General features: G+C 44.5%; 1 protein-coding gene across 1 annotated transcript in view; it reads left to right on the top strand.

Moving 5' to 3' along the window:
* The window catches only part of RAD18 (RAD18 E3 ubiquitin protein ligase), a gene marked incomplete at its 3' end in the record, with an annotated part of 168761 nt that extends 146707 nt beyond the window's left edge, over positions 1 to 22054 (top strand). Inside the window, exon 6 of the mRNA XM_089666961.1 lies at positions 21944 to 22054. Within this exon, the coding sequence (XP_089523087.1) occupies positions 21944 to 22054 (111 nt within the window). The remainder of the gene's footprint in view (positions 1 to 21943) is intronic.
* Positions 22055 to 23620: the final 1566 nt, after the last annotated feature.

Below are 23620 nucleotides of genomic sequence, written 5' to 3'. Positions count from 1 at the left end.
TCGCAGGCATTGAGCCAATGAGGAGAGAGCAGAGAGGCGGGGCAGAGCTGTGGCTCTATTTGCTTTATGGTTGCATAGAGCAGTGGCTCGGGAGTGAGCACATAGTGGTGCCCCAGGGCAAGCTGCTTTCCCTGGGAGCATTACTTGAAGGGGAGGAGCCAGAGGGGACCCGAAAAGAACAGGATCTTGGCTGCTGTGTACTAAACTACTGCACACAGCAGGTAATTACGACATGTTTGTTATATATTAAAAACCCCAAAAAACTAAGTTTTAGTATCACTTTAAAGACACCAAGAAAACAGAAAATTAAAACCAATTTTTTTTATTATGATTGGCTATCAGAGGGATACACAAATCCCTGATGAAGAGTCCTACCAAGAGTTGAAACGTGTCGTGGGTTTTATAGGCCTGACTGTTATTGTATCTCACGGTGCTTTCATGTTTATGAACCAATTTTACATTCTCTTTTTGTATGCACAGTGTTTTTTGCATTTCTAACTAATCATAATAAAATATTTTGGTTTAAATTTTCTTGCTGCTTTAAAATTCCCCTATTTTTTGCAATTTCCCTTTTGTATGTATATATGGGACATGGCACCATACCTAATATTGGTCTGTATCTCTTTATCAATGCATAAAGTGGCATTTGAAACAGAACAAGGGAGATGCTAGAGACAGTGGACCAGCCCTCCGCTTTCTCTGCGAAAGTTGCGATTCATATATGTCATCCCTGAAGGTGCCAACAGAGCGTTCCAGCTCCTGCTGTACTTAACTTTACAAGAGAGTCACATAAAAGCTCAACTGTTATCAAAATGTCATCGCTGTCTCTGTTCCCTCTGGTGAGATTTCTATTCACCTTTTGTCCCTATGATGGGCGTCACCAGGACAGTAGTAAAAGAAAATTACGACAAAACATAAAAATGAGTCGAACACTTCCCACACTATTTGAAATTGAAGGAGAAAAAATGAACTGACATTTACAGTTTAAGAATTTAAAAAAACATTTTATTGAAGATCACGTCCTGATTTCATTTGGAATGCAGTTGGCATCGTTCGCTCTCATATTAAGAAATTAAATTCTGTATAATAATTGCTCTTCTTAATTTCCTATTGTTTCTAATTTTTTTTTTAATGTCACCAAGTGTTTTACGATGTGTGACTTACAGTGCTCTTGTGGAATGTATTAGAGAGAAGAACGTAGTCAATTATTAATCTTCCTCAGCAAACCGCGTTACTGTTTAATTAAGCGCTCAGGCCTAATATATGACTCGGCAGCAGTACGCTGTGGTATTATACTACTTCTCCAATTCCCAAGTTCACATTGGGCCAGTAAAGCTGTCCATAGATGGATCGAATCTCAGCCAGTTCTTCAGAGACTGGCCAAAATTCAATCCATCCATTGTACCCAGTCCATCCAATCTTCATTACAACTCGTTACCAACCATTGGATTGTTCCTTGACTACTCTTCCACTTGATCCCAACCTGTAACCACTCATTACCGACCTTTGGCTTCTTTACTGACTATGCTTCTGTTTGATCCCTACCTGCTACAACCACTACCACACTTCAGCTTTGCTCAGCTCCTGGTGGGGCAATCCTAAGAACCGCAACCTGGCACTAGCACGCAGCGAAACCCATCTCTACCACGAGGAGCTCTGGTGAAGACTTGTTATTGCTTAGACCCCGTGTGATGGAAGTGACTTTGGGTGGGGGGCCCATGGAACCCAACTCACTTTAGAGAGGTGGGGAGACCCCGTGTCTCAGCTCCCCATATCCCTATTATGTGTAAGTCACCCTGTGCCTGTTAGGGGTACAGGGTGATCTGTCCTAATATTGGGGTGGGGGGTTGTGGATTGTTTAATGCCATGTGGTTGCATCCCATTGTTCTATTGTGTGTCTTGCTTGGGAGCAAACTATTATGGGATGTATGTGTTTATGTGTATTAGCTTAGTGGGGGGTGTCTCCAGCAGCCCTCCCTCCTGATGGGACTGTCTGCTGGTGTGAAGTTTGAATGTCTGCGTGTCTCTTGTTGCTAAGTGTAGATCGCCCCGCCCTGTGTCATTATGTAGGGAGGGGGGACTGTCCCCTGAGTGTATAAAAAGTCAGTTCGAGTTTCAAATAAAGGGTTCCATGTTCAGACAGATTGGTGTCGTCTAGTCTTTGGTTGGCTGTGGTGTCTGTTGTCGGTGTTCGGACGGGGAAGCAGTATTATAATGGAAATACCCAAGCGCAGACTGGGTCGGTTCCGTTACACCCCGCGCCTCAGGGGAGGCCACATCACTCACCAGGGGAATTTGCTTGTGCCTTTACCCTGCTGGTTTCTGCGTGAGCCTTTCCACTGCTATAGCCACTGGCTGGTGTCACCTTTTAATCATTCTGTAACACAAGTCACATTTATTGGAGTTCGATATGCAGATGATACTGTATGTTTGTTTGCTTTAGAAGTCGCTCCATAAATGTGCATCCCTCCGGAAGGGAACTTTTGTAATCCAGCTCCTTATTCCTTATCCCCCTGTGTAACGGAACCGGAACCCAGACCGCACTGAGTTTTTCCGTTATACTGCAGCTTCCCCTGTCCGAACACCATCCACGGACCACACCCTTGAAATCCCTCAGGAAATAGACAGCACCCAGCTCTTCTTAAACAGGAAGCCAACTCCTTTATTTTAACACAAAACACAGGATATATACAGAGGGCGGGGAAAGACAACCAGGGACAGGAAACACATCATCAGCCCGCCCCATCAGTGGGAAGGGCTACAGTATAGGCAGGAAACACCTCATCACCCCTCCCCATCCAACCAAGACACAGAACAATGGGATAGTACATGGCAAGGACAAAGGGCAGCAGCCATGTGGCTGAGACAAAGGGATGACTACATGGCAGTACAATACAGGAACACATGCATCCCATAATAGTTTGCTGGCCAGCATGACACAGAACAATGGGAAGAAGCACATGGCATAGAACAATAGGCAACCATGTGGCAGGGACAAAGGAACACGCACTATACACAAGACTGGGACATTCACATTTACAGCCTGTACCCCTTAACAGGCACAGGGTGGGTTAAACATAATGAGGGGGACATGAGCTGACCAAGCGGTCCCCCCACCCCCAAAAGTCACTCCCGTCACACCCTGTAACCGATGCTTCTGGTCCCCTTAAATGTGATCCTCTATCTCACACTGGGTGCTCTAACTCTTCCATTCCTCCAGGATTTTACAAAGTTGCCACCTAGAAGAAAGACTTTTATCCTCCAGAAACACAATTTATTTATGCCCAATTTACATCTATACACTAACATTTGCACGTGCTGAAGCACACCACTTATTCACAGTCCAACAGTATAGTTGCCGATGATTGGCTTGCATTAGATACCGCACCTCCGGGTTCTGTCCTACTTGCCGACGTCATCCAAAAAAGCTCTTTCCCGATGCGTTTCGTCATCATGTGACTTCCTCGGGAAGCTTTACCATGTTAAAAATATTTTAAAAAATTACCTTTTAAAAAACATTAAGTCTGCTGCTTTCATTAGAAACCCTGGTGATCCTGCCATGTAGATCCTTCTTCATAAATATAAACAGGAAAATGCAGCGCTAAAAAAGGTCATAAAGGATGTGATCAGTAAGAGAAAAAATGAATAATCAATATATAAAAATAGTAATAATGTAAAAATAGCTCAAGTGTTGAGAAGATACAAAGTGATTTGCATCTAAATAAGGTGCAACCGAAGCCTAGGGAGGAGCCTAAGCCAGTGACGTCACGCCGCACGAGCCACGAGGAGGGCTGGCGGCCATCTTTACACCTGTTTCTTTCCACTACGTCCTACATTGCTTTTGGCCAGATATGAGTGCATATTTTATTGTTTGACCACTATTAATAAACATACACTACCTTTTAATGCCAGCAGCTTTGATCCATTTTACCCAGCGCTCATATTTATACATACAAAGGTCCTTGTTCAGACACTTCCTGCTATAGGATGACAAAACTTTGTCCCTCTCCTCCAATTATGCTTCCACGGTGTCTCCTTGTCACCCCGGCTCCTAATGGAGACTACATTTGGCTGTTTCAACGCATTATGCCCAGCAAGGCCCATTGTTGTCACCATCAGGAAACCTTCCCTGAGAAATGCCACGACAATGTAATTGCTGGACTGTGTATTGACAGGAAGAGGCTGCAGAAGGTCAATAGCCTTGCAACCAAGGATGAATATAGTAAAAATGTTATTCTGAAAAAAATGGCAATTGTTTACAATAGACTGTGCTTTACAATACCATTTATATCACAGTTGGTATTAAACCCCCAAATTTAAAAAAATCACTGACCTTGTCTGCTGCTGCTTCTTTATAAGTTTTCCTTTCATCTTCATTGAACCAGTGCAAAGATCTCTGCTACAGGTTTCCTCCTGTGGGGTGGCTCAGTTTTCATGCATAGTCCCACGGAGCCACCCTTGCATGCATGCTCCCAGGACAGTGACCACAAGCTGGCATTACTGCCTGCACAAAGCCGCAAGAGAGGAGTAGACAGGGCATGCATGCGCACTTCCAGTTAGGCGATCCAAAGATGTCCTGCTGCTTCAAAGCTTCCCTTGAACCCTTAATTACTTTGGACCAGTTGGGTGCCAGAGTCCAGGAGCCCACTGTCACTCGCTGCCATGCACACTTTGAGAAAACAGTCCACACACCAATGACGTCTTCTGGCAAGCAGAAACAGAGGTCCACAATGATGGGTGAAAGGTATTAGAGGCGTGGCTTTGGGTGGAAGGACTGCAGCATGCGCCGTATGTGCTTGTTCAGTAGAGTAAACTGGAAGACATCACATCATCGGTGTGTGGCCCGTTTACTCTGTAATTGTGCAGGGAATGCATGCGTGTTTGCTCAAGGAATCATAGGGCATGTAGTTCCATGGTGGGAATACCATGCTGGTATTGTGTGCTCCCCAGCCAGGTTCAGGGAAGTAGCTCCGAGCAAAGCAGAGGACGGTAATGAGCAGATCTAATAGTAATGTCCTCTGCTCAGCTGTGTGTAATTTAGTGGTTACAGAATACAGAAGAAACCTTCTGTATTCAGCTCCACCCCCCCCCCAAACCAACCCCTTTTACCCACCCAGAGGTGTAGTGTGATTCTTGTGGACCCCAATACAAAAGTTGACTGGGCCCCCCCGGGCTGCACATGCACACAAGGTAGTGGCAGGCAGGCCACTCTCTGAGCTGCCGGGTGAAATCAGTAGGCTTGTATATAAAAGAGGAAACTCAGAGGGTGAGTGGGCCCTTTGACTTCCAGATTCACCCAGCAGCTCAGAGTGTGGCCTGTCTGCCCCCACCTTGTGTGCACAGTTGAGCAGGGTGGGGAGAGCTGTACTGGGCTGGTAGGGGGGCAGAACAGAGAGTGTGCCAATGGGGGGGAAAGGGCTTGCCCAAACACCCTGTGTAGGTGAGACTAAAAACCTAGAGGACTCTGGGCAGGGCCCCGGCCTACTGACTTTACTGAATTGATTACGCGGCAAGTGCTTTTCCCCAGCGACACAGTGTAACACCTAATGTGACAGGGAGGCCGCACGGGTCCAGTGTAAAACCTAATGTGACAGGGAGGCCGCATGGGTCCAGTGTAAAACCTAATGTGACAGGGAGGCCGCATGGGTCCAGTGTAAAGCCTAATGTGACATGGAGGCCGCACGGGTCCAGTGTAAAACACAATGTGACAGGGAGGCCGCATGGGTCCAGTGTAAAACCTAATGTGACATGGAGGCTGCACGGGTCCCTGGAGCATGGGCGGGATCGCCATTGCAACCCCTTAAGCTCTACTAGTGTACCCACCTATGCCTGACCTCAATCTAGTGCTGTGCCTGAGAACAGCAGCTGTCTCCACTCTCTCATTGGATAGACAGGCAGCAGTGGGAACTTGTGAGGAGAGCAGGGGGGGGGCATTGATGCAATACTGAGCCTGCACGGGTGATCACATGATGCAATACTGAGCCTGCACGGGTGATCACATGATGCAATACTGAGCCTGCACGGGTGATCACATGATGCAATACTGAGCCTGCACGGGTGATCACATGATGCAATACTGAGCCTGCACGGGTGATCACATGATGCAATACTGAGCCTGCACGGGTGATCACATGATGCAATACTGAGCCTGCACGAGTGATCACATGATGCAATACTGAGCCTGCACGAGTGATCACAGGATGCAATACTGAGCCTGCACGGGTGATCACATGATGCAATACTGAGCCTGCACGAGTGATCACATGATGCAATACTGAGCCTGCACGAGTGATCACATGATGCAATACTGAGCCTGCACGAGTGATCACATGATGCAATACTGAGCCTGCACGAGTGATCACATAGTAAGCAGCTTGCTTTGGTGGCACTTGGCGCAGGGGACCCCAGAAGAGAAGGATCGGGGGTGCTCTGTGCAAAACCATTACACAGAGCAGGTAAGTATAAAAATTTTTTTTTTTACTTTTAGGTTTACAATCACTAATGCTACATAAGTGTAATCTTTAATTCTCGGTGGGGGAAAACTAAAGGAGGAGGCAAAGCTGGTTTAGGCTATTATTTTCCTTTATATTCTCGTTTTTATACATCAATTCTACAACTTTCCATGTTAGAGAAAATGATGCAGGTGTAACATACAGCCTATCATTAGAGATGTGTGCGCCTGACTCACAGAATCCTTTCTACCATTGTGTTTAGAGACAGGTACTCTTTGATCAAACCTTGCTCCTGCATCATTTCCCGGTTCTGGAATTTCATAGAAAGAATGCGATTCTACATCTGCTTCACTCGCCTGTAATGGGTTTCCTGGCAGGAGCGAATCTCCAAGGACAGACCTCTAGAATCTCATAGAGGATCCAAAGCCGCATCCAAAGAGATGTAAATTGCTGAAGTGATTAGTAAACAACTCCTTGCCGTCCTTCGGCCAAAGCCAGAACCGGCACAAGCAAGAGACGTTTGAGATACTCTGGGGCCCTTTTATGGTATTGGATCCAGCCATGTGAACATAGGATTTTTAAAGCTCTCACATGATGATGTATGGATGGTGGGGAATACAAAAAAAAGCCAAAAAACGTTTCCTCTGGCCCCGTGTGCTGTCCAAGTATGTGTATAGGGCTCGGGCGTGCCGCTGTACCTTTTTCGAGGCATTTGGGGAGTATTCCTTGCACTGTGCAGCCGTCACTAAACATAGAACACATTTTTTAATGCCATCAACATACGTAAGTGACCAGATAGCTGGACCTCTGGCCGCTTTGGTACCAGAAGGACTTTTAATAATTTTCTGGCTCTGTTTACAGGAATTTTTCTTTTTGTTGGCAGATTCATTTCCTGTTTGGTAAGTGGTGTTAAAGAGGAACTACAGTCAGGAGTCAAGTAGAATGACTGCAGTTTTCCTTGTAGAACCTCAAAGATCTATATTGCTGAATCCCCACTTGGGAATCTTCCATGTCTTGTTTGGTCCCCGGGATAGGAAGGTAGAGGAATCTCTCCATATGGGACATGAACAGCATTGAAAACTTTGAAGGTGTTGGGACAACACCAAAAACAATGGAGTCGAAGGGCATTTATTTGTAGTTAAAGCCGCATCCAAAGAGATGTAAATTGCTGAAGTGATTAGTAAACAACTCCTTGCCGTCCTTTGGCCAAAGCCAAGCTCAGTAGCTCAGTTTCAGCACCACAAGCGGTAACCCCCCCAAGTTACACTCGGGAATACACTGCAGCGCAGCTCCGGGATCCCTTCTGCACTTACCTTGTCCTTCGCTCCCGTGATATCCCCCCTGCAGTGTCCCCAGCAATGTCCTCTGGCCGATGCCGGCATCTGTCTTCCAGGTTCTGTTCCCTGCAATGTCGAGACGTAACCGGCGGGAAATGTAAAAATGTTAAAAAGTGACATTCACTAAATACACTGAAATCACATAGTATAACATTCCTGTTTCAAACCATTTCACATACATTTTGTCCCGAGTGCTTTGTCCGGCGCCCTGCCTGCATTTTTACCGTTCTTTTTGCCTGGAAACTGAGAAACGTCCATGGCGTCCAAAAAGCGTCCCTTTAGGTCAGACGCGGTTTTAGACCGGCTAGAGAACAGCGATAGTAAATCAGAACCACTTGCAGAATTGAGTGATAATGATTGGTGGGGGAAATTCCTCATCAGACACTGAAAACGATTCTGCGACTGAGCTCAGCGATGTGCGAACTTGGCGCTCTATTTCACATTTCAGTGTTTTTGGTTTGATTATATTATTGAATTAAATTTATTATTATATTTTTTTATGATTATTAAATTATAATTTATGATTTCGTGTTTCAGATTTTAACATACCCGGGATGTTTACTAGACTCTTGTTCAGACAGATTTCAGTGAGTTATTCCTAAGAATTACAGGCCTACAATAAAAAAAAAAGTACCGCTTTGAGCACAGAAATACTGACATAATCATACCGCTTGGGAGGTTGAGAGATAGTAAGCCAGTATGTTTCAGTGGCTACAGCATTCCTTCATTAAGGCTCAAACTGCTTCTACAGTTGAAAGGGGGGTGACTTCTTGGGGGTTTCCAGCTATGACAGGGATATTGCAAAAATATTCTCCTGCGCCACAGAATGTTTACAGCCCCAGGTATACAATGCTGCTGTGCACTAGTGTAAACACCAAATAAAAAACAAAAACAAAAATAAAACAGCGCAAATAATACCTAAACCAATTAAATTGGATACATATATGTGCAAAAAAATATGTATATCTAAATGTGACACACTCAAATCAGAAAAATAAATAATAAACGTGCCTAAAAAACTCAATTAAAAAAAATATATATAACATATAAAATATATTAAAAAAAAAAAAAAAAAAAAAATATATATATATATATATATATATATATATATATATATATATATATAAAAGTCCAAAATCCTTTTTCCCAGCCTTCAAAGTGCTTAGACAAAAGAAATACTCTTCTGTAAATGTGTGCTTCCACCTTCCACCAGTGCAAAACAACATAAACCGCACTCACCAGATACTGGTGAATAGTAGGCCTTTTAGGAATTTCAGAGATCCTACACCCCCTCTATAGCCTCCAGACCTCCATTCCACCATACAGGGCTAGTGTAGTCCTTCCACTCCTTTCTAGATCAGGACCTCCAAACCAGCTCCACCATTGTGTCAAATAAAAAATCATATAGTGTAATATTGCCAATGATCTCCAAACCATATAGATATATACCAGGCCACTCACATTTTCCAAATATAATAAAAGCATGTTTTATTATCCTCCATTGATCAATAAAGACCATCACCATCCAGAAATAGCTCTCAGAAACCTCACAGCTCGGCTGGCAGAGGATGACAATGTATGATACAGACAGATCCCAATATGGACGCTTGGAATGCACCGCTCGGTGTGCGTTCCACTCACCGGAAGTTGCGCAGGCTGTTCAGATCGTAGACTGGAAGTGCGTTGACGCGTTTCACCCCTCCCACTGGGCGTTCTCAAGACCGAATGGTGGAATGATGCCCCATCATTGGTATGAGTGGGGAGAATGGTGCCCCGTCATTGGTATCAGTTGGAGGAATGGTGTCCCGTCATTGGTATGAGTGGGAGGAATGGTGACCCGTCATTGGTATGAGTGGGAGGAATGGTGACCCGTCATTGGTATGAGAGGGAGGAATAGTGCCCCATCATTGGTATCAGTGGGAGGAATGGTGCCCCATCATTGGTGTCAGTGGGAGGAATAGTGCCCCGACATTGGTATCAGTGGGAGGAATGGTGCCCCATCATTGGTATGAGTGGGAGGAATAGTGCCCCATCATTGGTATCAGTGGGAGGAATAGTGCCCCATCATTGGTATGAGTGGGAGGAATGGTGCCCCATCATTGGTATGAGTGGGAGGAATGGTGCCCCATCATTGGTGTCAGTGGGAGGAATAGTGCCCCATCATTGGTGTCAGTGGGAGGAATGGTGCCCCATCATTGGTGTCAGTGGGAGGAATAGTGCCCCGACATTGGTATCAGTGGGAGGAATGGTGCCCCATCATTGGTATGAGTGGGAGGAATAGTGCCCCATGATTGGTATGAGTGGAAGGAATAGTGCCCTGTCATTGGTATAAATTGGAGGAATACAGCCTTGAATCAGGGGGAGAAATCGTGCCCAAAGGCCAGATAAAGGAAAGCAAAGGGCCACAGTTTGGAGACCACTAATCAGCGATAAAATGACCACATATTGAGTAGGACCTCCTTTTGCCACCAATACAGCCCTGACCTCTCGATCCATGGAACCTGCTAGACCTGTGAAGTTATGCTGTGGTATCTGGCACCAAGCCGTCATTAGCAGATCACTTCCTGTAAGTAGCAAGGTGGGGCTTCCATGGATAAGACTTGTTTTTACAGCACTTATCACAGATACTCGATTGGCTTGAGATCTGGAGAATTTGGAGGCCAGGTCAACACCTCAAACTTGCTATTGTGTTTATCAAACTATTCTTGAACGCTTTTTGCAGTGTGGCAGGGCATATTATCCTGCTGAAAGAGCCCACTGCCATCAGGGAATACTGTTCCCATGAAGGGGTGGACTTCGTCAAACACAATGTTTAGGTAGGTGATACATGTCAAGTAACATCCACAGGAATGGCAGGACCCAAGGTTTCCCAAGCAGAACATTGCCTAAAGCATCACACTGCCTCCGCCGGCTTGCTTTCTTCCCAAACTGCATTCTTGTGCCATCTCTTCCCCAGGTAAGCGACGCACACACACCCAGCCATCCACATGATGTAAAAGAATATGTCATTCATCAGACCAGGCCACCTTCTTCCATTGCTCCGTGGTCCAGTTCTGATGCTCACGTGTCCATTGTAATCACTTTTGACTGAGGACACGGGTCAGCATGGGCACCCTGACCGGTCTGCAGCTACACAGCCCCATACACAACAAACTGCGAGGCTCTGTGTGTCCTGACTCCTTTCTGTCAGAACTAGCATTACATTTTTCAGCAATCTGAGCTACAGGAGCCCTTCTATAGAATTCGACTGCACAAACCAGACCACGTGAATCGATGAGCCTTGGCTGCCCATGACCCTGTCCTCAGTTTTCTTTCCTTGAATCACTTTTGGTCGGTCCTGACCACTGCAGACTGGGAACATCTCACTAGAGCTGCAGATCTGGAGTTGCTTTGACCCAGTCGTCTCGCCATTACAATTTGGCCCTTTATCAAAGTTGCTCAAATTCTTATAGGATACAAAAGAAAACAAAAAGAGGGTGCACCGGCCTAGTGCATTATCGTAAAGAATATTTATTAAAAGGATAAAAAGTAGGTATCATACTCACAATGGACATATAAAACAAAGGCACATCACAATAAACAGCAGTGTCCAATCCATACAGCATCTGCGTCCAAAACTATGGAACCCTGGACTTCCAACTGGCTAACGCGTTTCGAGGGCTTAGCCTCTTCCTCAGAGTCAACATCTCTAGTGTGTTCGAAACGCGTTAGCCAGTTGAAAGTCCAAGGTTCCGTTGTTTTGGACTTAGATGCTGTATGTATTGGACACTGCTGTTTATTGTGACGTGCCTTTGTTTTATATGTCCATTGGGAGTATACCTACTTTTTATCCTTTTAACCACCTCCCGTCTGGCCGTTGTATATAAACGGCCGGACGGTGGCAGTGCAGGGTCGGGTGGCCGTTTATAAATGGTCTCCTCGCACCCTGCTTGTGTGCAATCTATGGAAGCGTGCAGCACCGCGATCCGGTGCCCGCTGTGTCCTCTGGACACAGTGGAACATCGATCGTCGAATGGGACCATCCCAATCGTGATCACTGATTGGCCAATCAGTGATCACATGAAGAGTAGTAAGCAAGATGTCACTTCTGACATCATTGTTTACTACATGTGAAATCTGTGAATGATCACAGAGGTCACATGGTACAGGGCTATTCACAACAGCCTTGTACCATGTGACAAGCTGTGACCAATCACAGCTCACGCAGTAGTTCTCAATGGCTGCAAGAATGCAGCCAGAGAGAAGGAGAAATGATTGCTTTTACAGCCTTTATGGGTGTAAAAGCAATCGGTGTAAAAAAAAAAAAAAAAATCACCCCCCACAAGTAGTACAGTGTCACCACGGTGACACTGTACTGGTAGGGTGAGAGTATGTAAAATAAATAAATAATATAAAAAAAAGTTTAAAAATGATAACTTTTGGTTATAAACTAATTTGGGTTATTTTTTTTTTTTTTACTAAAATATAACAAAATACATTTTGGCCAAGATGTATTATGAAATACTATTTGCTAAATTTTAAAAGAAAAACACTTTTTTAAAAAATTTTTGGACTTTTTAATTTACATAGCAAAAAAAAAAATCCCAATGGTGACTAAATACCACCAAAATAAAGCTTTATCTGTCTAAAAAAAAATGCTAAAAAATTCATATAGGTACAGTGTTGCATGACCGCGCAATTGTCATTCAAAGTGTGATAGCGCTGAAAGCTGAAACTTGGGCTGGGCAGGAAGGGGGTGAAAGTGTCCGGACTGGAAGGGGGTGAAAGTGTCCGGACTGGAAGGGGGTGAAAGTGTCCGGACTGGAAGGGGGGGAAAGCGTCCGGACTGGAAGGGGGGGAAAGCGTCCGGACTGGAAGGGGGGGAAAGCGTCCGGACTGGAAGGGGGGGAAAGCGTCCGGACTGGAAGGGGGGGAAAGCGTCCGGACTGGAAGGGGGGGAAAGCGTCCGGACTGGAAGGGGGGGAAAGCGTCCGGACTGGAAGGGGGGGAAAGCGTCCGGACTGGAAGGGGGGGAAAGCGTCCGGACTGGAAGGGGGGGGGAAGCGTCGGGACTGGAAGGGAGGGAAAGCGTCGGGACTGGAAGGGGGGGGAAAGCGTCGGGACTGGAAGGGGGGGAAAGCGTCGGGACTGGAAGGGGGGGAAAGCGTCGGGACTGGAAGGGGGGGAAAGCGTCGGGACTGGAAGGGGGGGAAAGCGTCGGGACTGGAAGGGGGGGAAAGCGTCCGGACTGGAAGGGGGGGAAGTGTCCGGACTGGAAGGGGGGGGGGGGGGAAGCGTCGGGACTGGAAGGGGGGAACGTGTCCGGACTGGAAGTGGTTAATAAATATTCTTTACGATCATGCACTAGGCCGGTGCGCCCTCTTTTTGTTTTCTTTTGTATCCAGTGACTTTGGACTACCCCGGTCCGTTGAGGGCAGCAAGGAGTGCATATTCCAGGATATCTGAATTGTTACCATAGCCTCTCCTGAGTCCATCTCCAGCGCAGGAGTACAGAGTTTGCTGTTTGCTCAAATTCTTATGCCTGTCCATTTTATCTGCTTTCAACGCAGCTTCAGGGACAACATGTTCACTTGCTGCCTAATATATCCCACCCACTTTTAGGTGCCATTGTCATGCGATAATCAGTATTATTCACTTTACTCATAATGTTATGGCTGATTGGTGTCCATTGATGGTAATTGGAGTTATCATTAAGTGCTAGATGGACAGTAATAACTGGGTGTTAAATAATGGAAGTTATAATATCCAGTGTTTACATTTTCCCATGTTTTTATATGGGGTTTTATTGTAAACAGGCAATTTTAATGGATGTATAACTAAAATGGCTACAATTTATGTGGCTGTGGAGCCTCCCAAGTTCAAGTTCTTTCCATTTTATGATTCCTAGCTCATGGCATGTTTCCATTGAACTCCATTAGACCGGCAGTCTTTGTTAATACGCAGCAGACTATCACAAGTGATGCCTTCTTTTCCTTCTATAAAATTTATATTGGATTATATTTATGGTTTTGTCTCATGTGAGAGTTGCGTCCCTGTTTCCGACTTCCCACCGCGTGACTTGCGGTTTCGTATTCCTCATTATTCTCTCACTAAGAAGCACGCAATGTCTAATGATCTCTTAATGGCAGAATTATTAGTTTTGTCTCCCAGTAGACAGTCTTCGTAGATCCCAGCACAGTGCTCTGATTAAACCCCTGGAGTTCATTAGCGGGGATCTCATTCTCATGGAAGCTGCATTGTTAAACATGAAAAGAGGAACAAACACAAGTCCGCGGTTGGGAATGTGGGCCACCATCAAACATGCTACAAATTGTGACTGTAAATAAGCATGAATCATTCATAACCGCATCTGTGATCTCATGAAATGGCACCAAATATGTTTTTTAATTTTTTTTATGACAGACTGTGACTATGTATTACACTCACTCATAACATTGTATTAAAGTCCCTTCTCCCTCTGGTGCCATTAAACGTTTTCTTCCATTAATGGAGCCATGCCGTTGCGAGGAAACGATTGGATGTGGATTTTTAGCACAGGGAACTTGAGTCTTAGCAAGCAAACAGTTTTAATGTGTATATCAGGACCAAAAAAAAAAATGCCGTCCATCTCTGCAACACATGTTCGATTCCCCTTTATCTCTTTAGCCCTATTGCTGCCAGAGCTTTTTTTTTTTTTTTTTTTAAATACACATTTAAAAAATCATTTTAGACCTGATAATTGCTTAACCCCCCCCCCCCCCCCGCAAAGAAAAAAAACAAAAAACAAATAATATCTGAAAGCAGAGACCCTGGAGAATAAAATGGTGGTAGTTGTGGATTTCAGTTGCGACATTCAGATGGTAGAAGGTGAAATGGGGTCCAACCCAGTACTAGCAAGGTGTGCCTAATAAAGTGGCCGGTGAGAGTACATCTGCCAGCCATTACTATGTCAGAAGTGCTGTGCATGTAAATCCTTTCCTGCTTCTCCCATAAATGATTAGCTGGTAAAAAAAGCCGGTGTCTTACAGCAGTGTAAGGCTAATTCACACTAGCTTTTGAGGGGTGTTTTTAATGCTCCTCAAACACCTATGGAAATGATACTATGAGCAGCGCACAGTGCTGTTCACATTAGCAAAACAAGAAGCATTAGCATCACGCCGCTACAAAATTGAAGCCTTATGTGGAGTCAGGAGGAGCTGAAGCCTTTCAATGCCTCTCATTCAAGTCTATGGTGCCGCTCCTCAAACAGCTGGCAGGCATTTGCGGAGTGTTAATACCATTAGAGTTTATTATAGGCATTTGTAGTGCGGCTTTAATGCTTGGAAAATGCCTCAAAACCATGCATAGGGCATTTGGGGAGCATTTTTAAGATCTCTAGAATGCCCATATTAAAGCTCATTAACTCCTGTCTACTGCTATAGGGGCGTTTTTGATGGGGAAACTGATGTAAAGGAGGACTCGGTTGGGGACACTGATGGGGGGGGGGGGGGGTGAGTCTGATGGGGACCCTAATGTAAAGGGAACCGATGGGGACGCTAATGTAAGGATAGGGGGGACTCTGATGGGGACACGATGTAAAGGGGGACACTGATATAAGGGTGGACCCTGATGGGGACTCTGATGTAAGGGGGAGCACTGATATAAGGGGGAACCCTGACTGGGACACTAATGTACGTCTGTATTGATGGGGGAATCAAGTGATTGGTCTGCCTTGGGGTATGAACTTCAGAGGATGGGAGAGTCTCTGAAGATTTGTTTTCTAAATTGAAATCAAAACTGTGAGACATTCCGTTGCCAGGCTCTCCTGAGCTCCTTAGCAGATGCTTTTATTTTCTATGTTCTCCCAATTATACTTGTTCTGTACAAGAAGAATCTTCAGCAATCTGACATGAAAAACAGCATCGTAATTATATACACAGAACATTTATTGTTTAACCCGTCTGAGATTTTACCTTGTTGTGTTTTCAGCAGAAGTCTGAGACTTAAATGAGCAGCTTTCAGCGTACGATTCTTTGATGCGGACAATGGAAGCAAATAGAATTGTGGGGTGTAAGGGATCATCAAAAGGAGGAAGGAGGTCCTGATTCCTCTATATAGATCTTTATGTCACTAGAGGGGTCACCGGCAGGAGGAAGGAGGTCCCGATTCCTCTATATAGATCTTTATGTCACTAGAGGGGTCACCGGCAGGAGGAAGGAGGTCCTGATTCCTCTATATAGATCTTTATATCACTAGAGGGGTCACCGGCAGGAGGTCCTGATTCTTCTATATACAGTTGCAAGAAAAGTATGTGAACCCCTTGGGATTACGTGGAGTTTTGCATGAATTGGGCATAAAATGTGCTCTGAACGTCATCTAAGTCACAACAATAGAAGAACACAGTCTGCTGAACATAATACTACACAAACATTAGATGTTGCCATGGTTTAATTGCACATAACATGTAAACATTCACAGTGCAGGGAGGAAAAAGTATGTGAACCTTTGGACTTAATAACTGGTTGACCCTCCTTTGGCAGCAATAACCTCAACCAAACATTTCCTGTAGTTGCAGATCAGACCTGCACAACGATCTGGAGTAATTTTGGACCACTCCTCTTTACAAAACTGTTTCAGTGTAGCAATATTCTTGGGATGTCTGGTGTGAATCGCTCTCTTAAGGTCATGCCACAGCATTTCAATCGGGTTGAGGTCAGGACTCTGACTGGGCCACTCCAGAAGGTGTATTCTGTGCTGTTGCAGCCATTGTTTTGTTGAATTACTTGTATGCTTTGGGTCATTGCCCTGTTGCATCACCCATCCTCTGCGGAGCTTCAGTTGGCGGACAGATGGTCGTACGTTTTGCTGCAAAATGTCTTGATAAACTCTGGAATTCATTTTCCCATCAATGACAACAATCCGTCCAGGCCCTGAGGCAGCAAAGCAGCCCCAAACCATGATGCTCCTTCCGCCATGTTTTACAGTGGGGATGAGGTTTTGATGTTGGTGTGCTGGGCCTTTTTTTCTCCACATAGTGTTGTGTGTTCTTCCCAAACAACTCAATCTTGGTTTCATCTGTCCACAGTATATTCTGCCAGTAGTGCTGTGGAACATCCAGGTGCTCTTTTGCAAACTTCAAACGTGCTGCAATATTCTTTTTGGACAGCAATGGCTTCCTCCGTGGTGTCCTCCCATGTACTCCATTCTTGTTTAATGTTTTCCTTATTGTAGATGTGTCAACAAAAATGTTAGCATGTGCCAGAGATTTCTGTAGGTCTTTAGCTGACACTCTGGGATTCTTCTTTACCTCATGCAGCATTCTGCGCTGTGCTCTTGCAGTCATTTTTACAGGACGACCATGCCTAGGGAGAGTAGCAACAGTGCTAAACTTTCTCCATTTGTAGACAGTCTGTCTTACCGTGGACACATGAACATCAAGGCTTTTGGAGATACTTTTGTAACCCTTTCCAGCTTCATGCAAGTCAACAATTCTTGATCGTAGGTCTTCTGAGAGCTCTTTTCTGCGAGGCATGGTTCACATCAGACAGTGCTTCTTGAAACCAGTAAACCCAAAACAGGTGTGTGTTTTTTAAGGGCAGGACAGCTGTCAGCAACACATCCAATATCATCACACTGATTGGAGTCAAGGTTGGCTCACTCCTGGCTCCAATTAGCTCTGGGAGAAGTCATTAAGCTAGGGCCTCACATACTTTTTCCTCCCTGCACTGTGAATGTTTACATGTTATGTGCAATTAAACCATGGCAACATCTAATGTTTGTGTAGTATTATGTTCAGCAGACTGTGTTCTTCTATTGTTGTGACTTAGATGACGTTCAGAGCACATTTTATGCCCACTTCATGCAAAACTCCACGTAATCCCAAGGGGTTCACATACTTTTTCTTGCAACTGTAGATCTTTATATCACTAGAGGGGTCACCGGCAGGAGGTCCTGATTCTTCTATATAGATCTTTATATCACTAGAGGGGTCACCAGTGGGAGGAAGCAGGCTCTGATTCCTCTATATAGATCTTTAGATCACTAGAGAGGTCACCGGAAGTAGGTCCAGATTCTTCTATATAGATCTTTATATCAGTAGGAGGAATGAGGTCCTGATTCCTCTAGATCTTTGGATCACTAGAGGTTTCACCAAACTGCCTTTTTCTTTTTGTTATCAATCCTTAACTGGTTTGTTTTTACATCTGCCTCAAGTTTAGCTTTAATAAATTATATTTCATGTTTTCTATATTCAGACGAAACAATTAGCAATCCTGTATATTGTTTCCTGACAGTCCTAATAGTGGAGGATTGACGTTCAAGAAGGATAATATATTTGTAATTAAAATATCACTATCTGAGTCTTATTGGTTCATCCGCCACTTATTTTAAACTCTTATCTCTGGATTGGCAGCGGGGTAAAAATCCATGGGGGATTTCATCGCGTAGAAGCAGCATGAGACCCAAATTTGTGTTTGCATGCTCAGCTGCCTTGCAATGAACTCCTCAGCTGGAACTGTGAAATTGTATGTAAACTCTAACAATGGACCTCTTATTGGTTCCATTTCGGTCTGGTAAATATACCATTGGAGGGGTTTTGTTAGATCTGTTCCATAAGAGCAAAATAAAGAGTCCTTTCTGCTGGGCTTCCGGGACTGATCAGAGCTGTGCCAGCACTGACCAGTCAGAATCGCTTTGGTCCATCCTCGAAGTCCTGCAAAAAAGAAGAGGGAAAGAAACGGGGATTTCAAATCCCTGGACTGTTGCACCTCCTGCATCGGCACTGACAGCTCATCACCCGCCGATTGTAAGTACAGTGGGGACCAGGGGGTGGGGAGGGTGTAGGATGTTCATCTTTTCTGAGTTTACACTTTTAATTATTGAAAGATGAGACACATAACGAAACATCCATATTCAGAAATAACTAAAAATATATTATGAAAACAATGAATGCTACAAAATAAAAAAATAATATATATTTATATATATATATATTTATTATTTATTTCAGGTACGTATATAGCGCCATCAATTTACGCCGCGCTTTACATATATATTGTATATTCACTTCAGTCCCTAACCCTCAAGGGGTGTACAATCTAAGGTCCCTAACCCTCAAGGGGCGTACAATCTAAGGTCCCTAACCCTCAAGGGGCGTACAATCTAAGGTCCCTAACCCTCAAGGGGCGTACAATCTAAGGTCCCTAACCCTCAAGGGGCGTACAGTCTAAGGTCCCTAACCCTCAAGGGGCGTACAATCTAAGGTCCCTAACCCTCAAGGGGCGTACAATCTAAGGTCCCTAACCCTCATACTAGGGACAATTTAGACAGGAGCCAATTTCATGTTTTCTATATTCAGACGAAACAATTAGCAATCCTGTATATTGTTTCCTGACAGTCCTAATAGTGGAGGATTGACGTTCAAGAAGGATAATATATTTGCAATTAAAATATCACTATCTGAGTCTCATTGGTTCATCCACCACTTATTTTAAACTCTTATCTCTGGATTGGTAAAAATCCATGGGGGATTTCATCGCGTAGAAGCAGCATGAGACCCAAATTTGTGTGTCTTGATAATGCAAAATCCTTCATCGCTTCTTCAGATCCCTTCTTCCCGTCTTGCTGAAGAAAAATCGTCTTGCAAAACATTTTCTACATATAATTCTGGTTATTAAAGTCTCAGCGAGAGCGAAAAAGTAATTTTGTTTCTGAATGAGCTTACAAAAGTGTTGCATGGATTGCTGTGCCGCCGAGAGATTTTTGCTGCATACATGACGATTCAGAGTGATAAAATGTGTGTTGACTATGAATCTGATTACTTTTCTGAACCGTGCAGAGATAAGTTTAGTAACTTCTTTTCCAGCTTTCTGACAGATTTGTCATTGAACATTGCAAAATATGACAAAAGGTTCAGCTTTTTAAGCTGCAGATATTCTTTGCTTCTAAAGGACGGGGGTAGGGGGGTTCTGAATTTTACTTGTTGCTATCTATAGAGCAATTCTTAGGCTTTTGTAATGACAATTGTTTCATTAGTGCTGTCTGTGTTGTCAAAATAGCATCCAGTTAGTCTGCATAAGAAGACGAGAGCGAGGAAGTTTGACGGTACACTGTGCTGCTTCCTGTATTTTATTTTTATTTATTGTACTTATATAGCGCCGTCAATTTATGCAGCACTTTACATATATATTGTACATTCACATCAGTCCCTAACCCTCAAGGGGCGTACAATCTAAGGTCCCTAACCCTCAAGGGGTGTACAATCTAAGGTCCCTAACCCTCAAGGGGTGTACAATCTAAGGTCCCTAACCCTCAAGGGGTGTACAATCTAAGGTCCCTAACCCCCAAGGGGCGTACAATCTAAGGTCCCTAACCCTCAGGGGGCGTACAATCTAAGGTCCCTAACTCACATTCATACATACACATAATAGGGCCAATTTAGACAAGATCCAATTAACCTACCAGCATGTCTTTGGAGAGTGGGAGGAAACCGGAGTACCCGGAGGAAACCCACGCAGGCACAGGGAAAACATGCAAACTCCTGGCAGGTGGTGCCCTGGCTGGAATTCGAACCAACGACCCTAGTACCGCAAGGCGGAAGTGCTAACCATTTAGCCACTGTGCTGCCCCATATATGAATGTGTTAAATGTTATATTGACTCTTTAAAGAGCCATTTCTAGCATCAACATAAGGTATGATTCTATGCCACACATGACTAGTCAAAAAATGGTTGTGGGTGGATGCAGCGTGGTGCGGCAGTAGTACCTACACAGAGTCTAGATGTAATAAAAAAAAAAAATAAATTTGTATTGAAGGTAAAGTTGATACAACAACCCAGCAAGGTGGTACCCGGCTGGGAACACTAATAGAATTCAACAGTTAACTGGAGCAGAACAGGTCTCAGATGCTCCGACAGCGTCTGTCTCAGAGGGCAGATAACGACCTGGCTAGCCTGTGCCCAGGTGGGAGGATTCCAGGAAGGATGCCATGTCCCTAGGCTGTTCCTACTTGTCAGGAACCTTTTCCTGGCACTTCTTACATCCCTGTCAAATGGGAGACCTGACCCTATGCTGTGCCATACCCGGGAGCCAGTGTCTTCAATAGACTCTGCTTGACCCAAGATGGCCTCCAGAGTTACATAGTACGGCAGCATCCAACCGCTTCCCCAGGAAACCATAAAGGAACAGATGCCTCCTGACTTCTCCTCCTGCAATGTGGTTGAGTGCCACCTGCAGTAGAGAAAGGTGACTGCACCTGCCTACTCCTCCCCCCAACCCCCCCCCCCCAAACACCTATTCTGACTAACTTGTGTAAAATTGATGTATATACTTCAGGCCACTCCAATCCAGTCATTTAATCTTGCCTCCCTCTGTCGGTCAGCGGCAGCTGCAGGGAAGAGGAGAGTACGCCACCAATGGATGGGCCATAGGAGCCTATGGATGATGTCACCTCTCCTGGGCATTGCCAGCCCTTGTCAAGCCCTCTTTCCTCTCCCCTGCAGCTAAAACTTGTTGACACAGAGGATCACAAGACCAGAACATAATAGGTATGTATACAGGAGGGGGAGGGAGCATTTTAAAGAGTATTGAGGTGTACTTTAGGAAAACCACATAAAAAAGGAACTTTACTCTTGTCTGGTGTAGGAGGGAGGTCCCTTTGCCCCCCCCCCCCCCTTCGGTCACACTGATCACGACTTTGAAATTGTTCGACTTCAGTGAGTCATTGTGATTTGAGGTGCAATTTGCAAAACATATGACACAGATGTCTATGCAAATTGCACAAAAAGTGGTAGACCAAATCAGATCCGCACCGATATGACCGCTCTAATTGCGGACAATAGTGTGCGTCTTGGCATACAATTTGCAAGCCGAATGGCATGCCAAGTCGCACTCTGTGTGACCGGGGACTTTTTCAGTCTCTGAAGACTGTAATGGCCATAGGTCAGCAATGTGCCTCATACTGGCGGTGCAAGGAGCAAAGTGTCAGGCTGGCTGCATAAAGTCCAGAACACATTTTTATTAGACGTCACATTCGGAAATAAGCAAATGTTTTTGGGGGGCTTCAAAGATTCCCACCTGCTAGGTTTATATCAGCTTCAGAGAATTCAGTTCAGAGAATTGGGGCAGCTCTCCAAACTGCAAAAGATTGATTGTTTTTTCAATGCCCTGCTCCTCAATAACCACAATAATGTTTTACAGGAAAGAAAAACAAAAGTGAATTCCAGCATCTCATGGAGCAGGTGAAGGGGCGATGGAAGTCCGGAAAAGCAAAGGTGAAAGAAGAGCCTGCGGCTGGTGACAACGTCCCAGGTGTGTGTTCACACGGTTCTCTTTTTATTCCTCTCTCCCAAATGCTTCTCTATCTGCATGCTCAGCTGCCTTGCAATGAACTCCTCAGCTGGAACTGTGAAATTGTATGTAAACTCTAACAATGGACCTCTTATTGGTTCCATTTTGGTCTGGTAAATATACCATTGGAGGGGTTTTGTTAGATCTGTTCCATAAGAGCAAAATAAAGAGTCCTTTCTGCTGGGCTTCCGGGACTGATCAGAGCTGTGCCAGCACTGACCAGTCAGAATCGCTTTGGTCCATCCTCGAAGTCCTGCAAAAAGAAGAGGGAAAAAAACGGGGATTTCAAATCCCTGGACTGTTGCACCTCCTGCATCGGCACTGACAGCTCATCACCCACCGATTGTAAGTACAGTGGGGACCAGGGGGTGGGGAGGGTGTAGGATGTTCATCTTTTCTGAGTTTCCACTTTTAATTATTGAAAGATGAGACATAACGAAACATCCTTATTCAGAAATATCTAAAAATATATTATGAAAACAATGTATGTTCATAAATATATATATATATATATATATATATATATATATATATATATATACAGTTGTGTTCAAAATAATAGCAGTCAGACATCACTAACCGGATCAATCACTGTTTTTGGTGGAAATGATATTTCTACATGGCAAATAATTTCCTAGCAGGTGTAGTAGAGTAATAGAAATCCAACAGACCCAACAGTCATGACATGCATGCTGCTGATTCTGTGTCATTGAATCACTCATTGAAAGGGGCGTGTTCAAAATAATCACAGTGTGGAGTTCTATTAGTGAGGTCATTCATTCTTTGGTGGCAATTATTGCCCTTATTTAAGGAAGGAAGGCAGCAAATGTTGGACATGCTGGTTACAGTGCATTTCTCTCTGAAATTCTGAGGAAAATGGGTCGTTCCAGACATTGTTCAGAAGAACAGCGTACCTTGATTAAAAAGTTGATTGGAGAGGAGAAAACATATAAAGAAGTGCAGAAAATGATCGGCTGCTCAGTTAAAATGATGGCAAATGCTTTAAAATGGCAACCAAAACCTGAAAGACGTGGAAGAAAGCAAAAAACTACCATTGGAATGGATAGAAGAATAGCCAAAATGGGATGGATTCAGCTAACAATCAGCTCCAGGAAGATGAAAGAAGGTGTGACGTTCCCTGTGAGGACTGTTACAATTAGAAGACGCCGATGTGAAGCCAAGCTATCTGCAAGAAGTCCCCGCAAAGTCCCACTGTTGGAGAAAAGAGGTGCTGAAGAGGTTACAATCTGCCAAAGAGCACATTGACTGGCCTAAAGAGAAATGGGGCAACATTTTGTGGACTGATGACAGTAAGATTGTTCTTTTTGGGTCTAGTGGGCGGAGACAGTTTGTCAGACGACCCCCAAACACTGAATTCAAGCCACAGTACACTGTGAAGACCGTGAAGCATGGTGGTGCAAGCATCATGATATGGGGATGTTTCTCATACTCCGGTGTTGGGCCTATTTATCGCATACCAGGGATCATGGATCAGTTTGAATCCATCAGAATACTTGAAGAGGTCAT

The sequence above is a fragment of the Staurois parvus genome, unplaced genomic scaffold (assembly GCF_062004578.1).
Source record: "Staurois parvus isolate SC_StPar_1 unplaced genomic scaffold, SC_StPar_1.0 ptg002940l, whole genome shotgun sequence".
Lineage (NCBI taxonomy): Eukaryota > Metazoa > Chordata > Amphibia > Anura > Ranidae > Staurois > Staurois parvus.
Note: the sequence above shows the minus strand (reverse complement) of the source record. Positions and strands in the feature narration are given on the sequence as shown.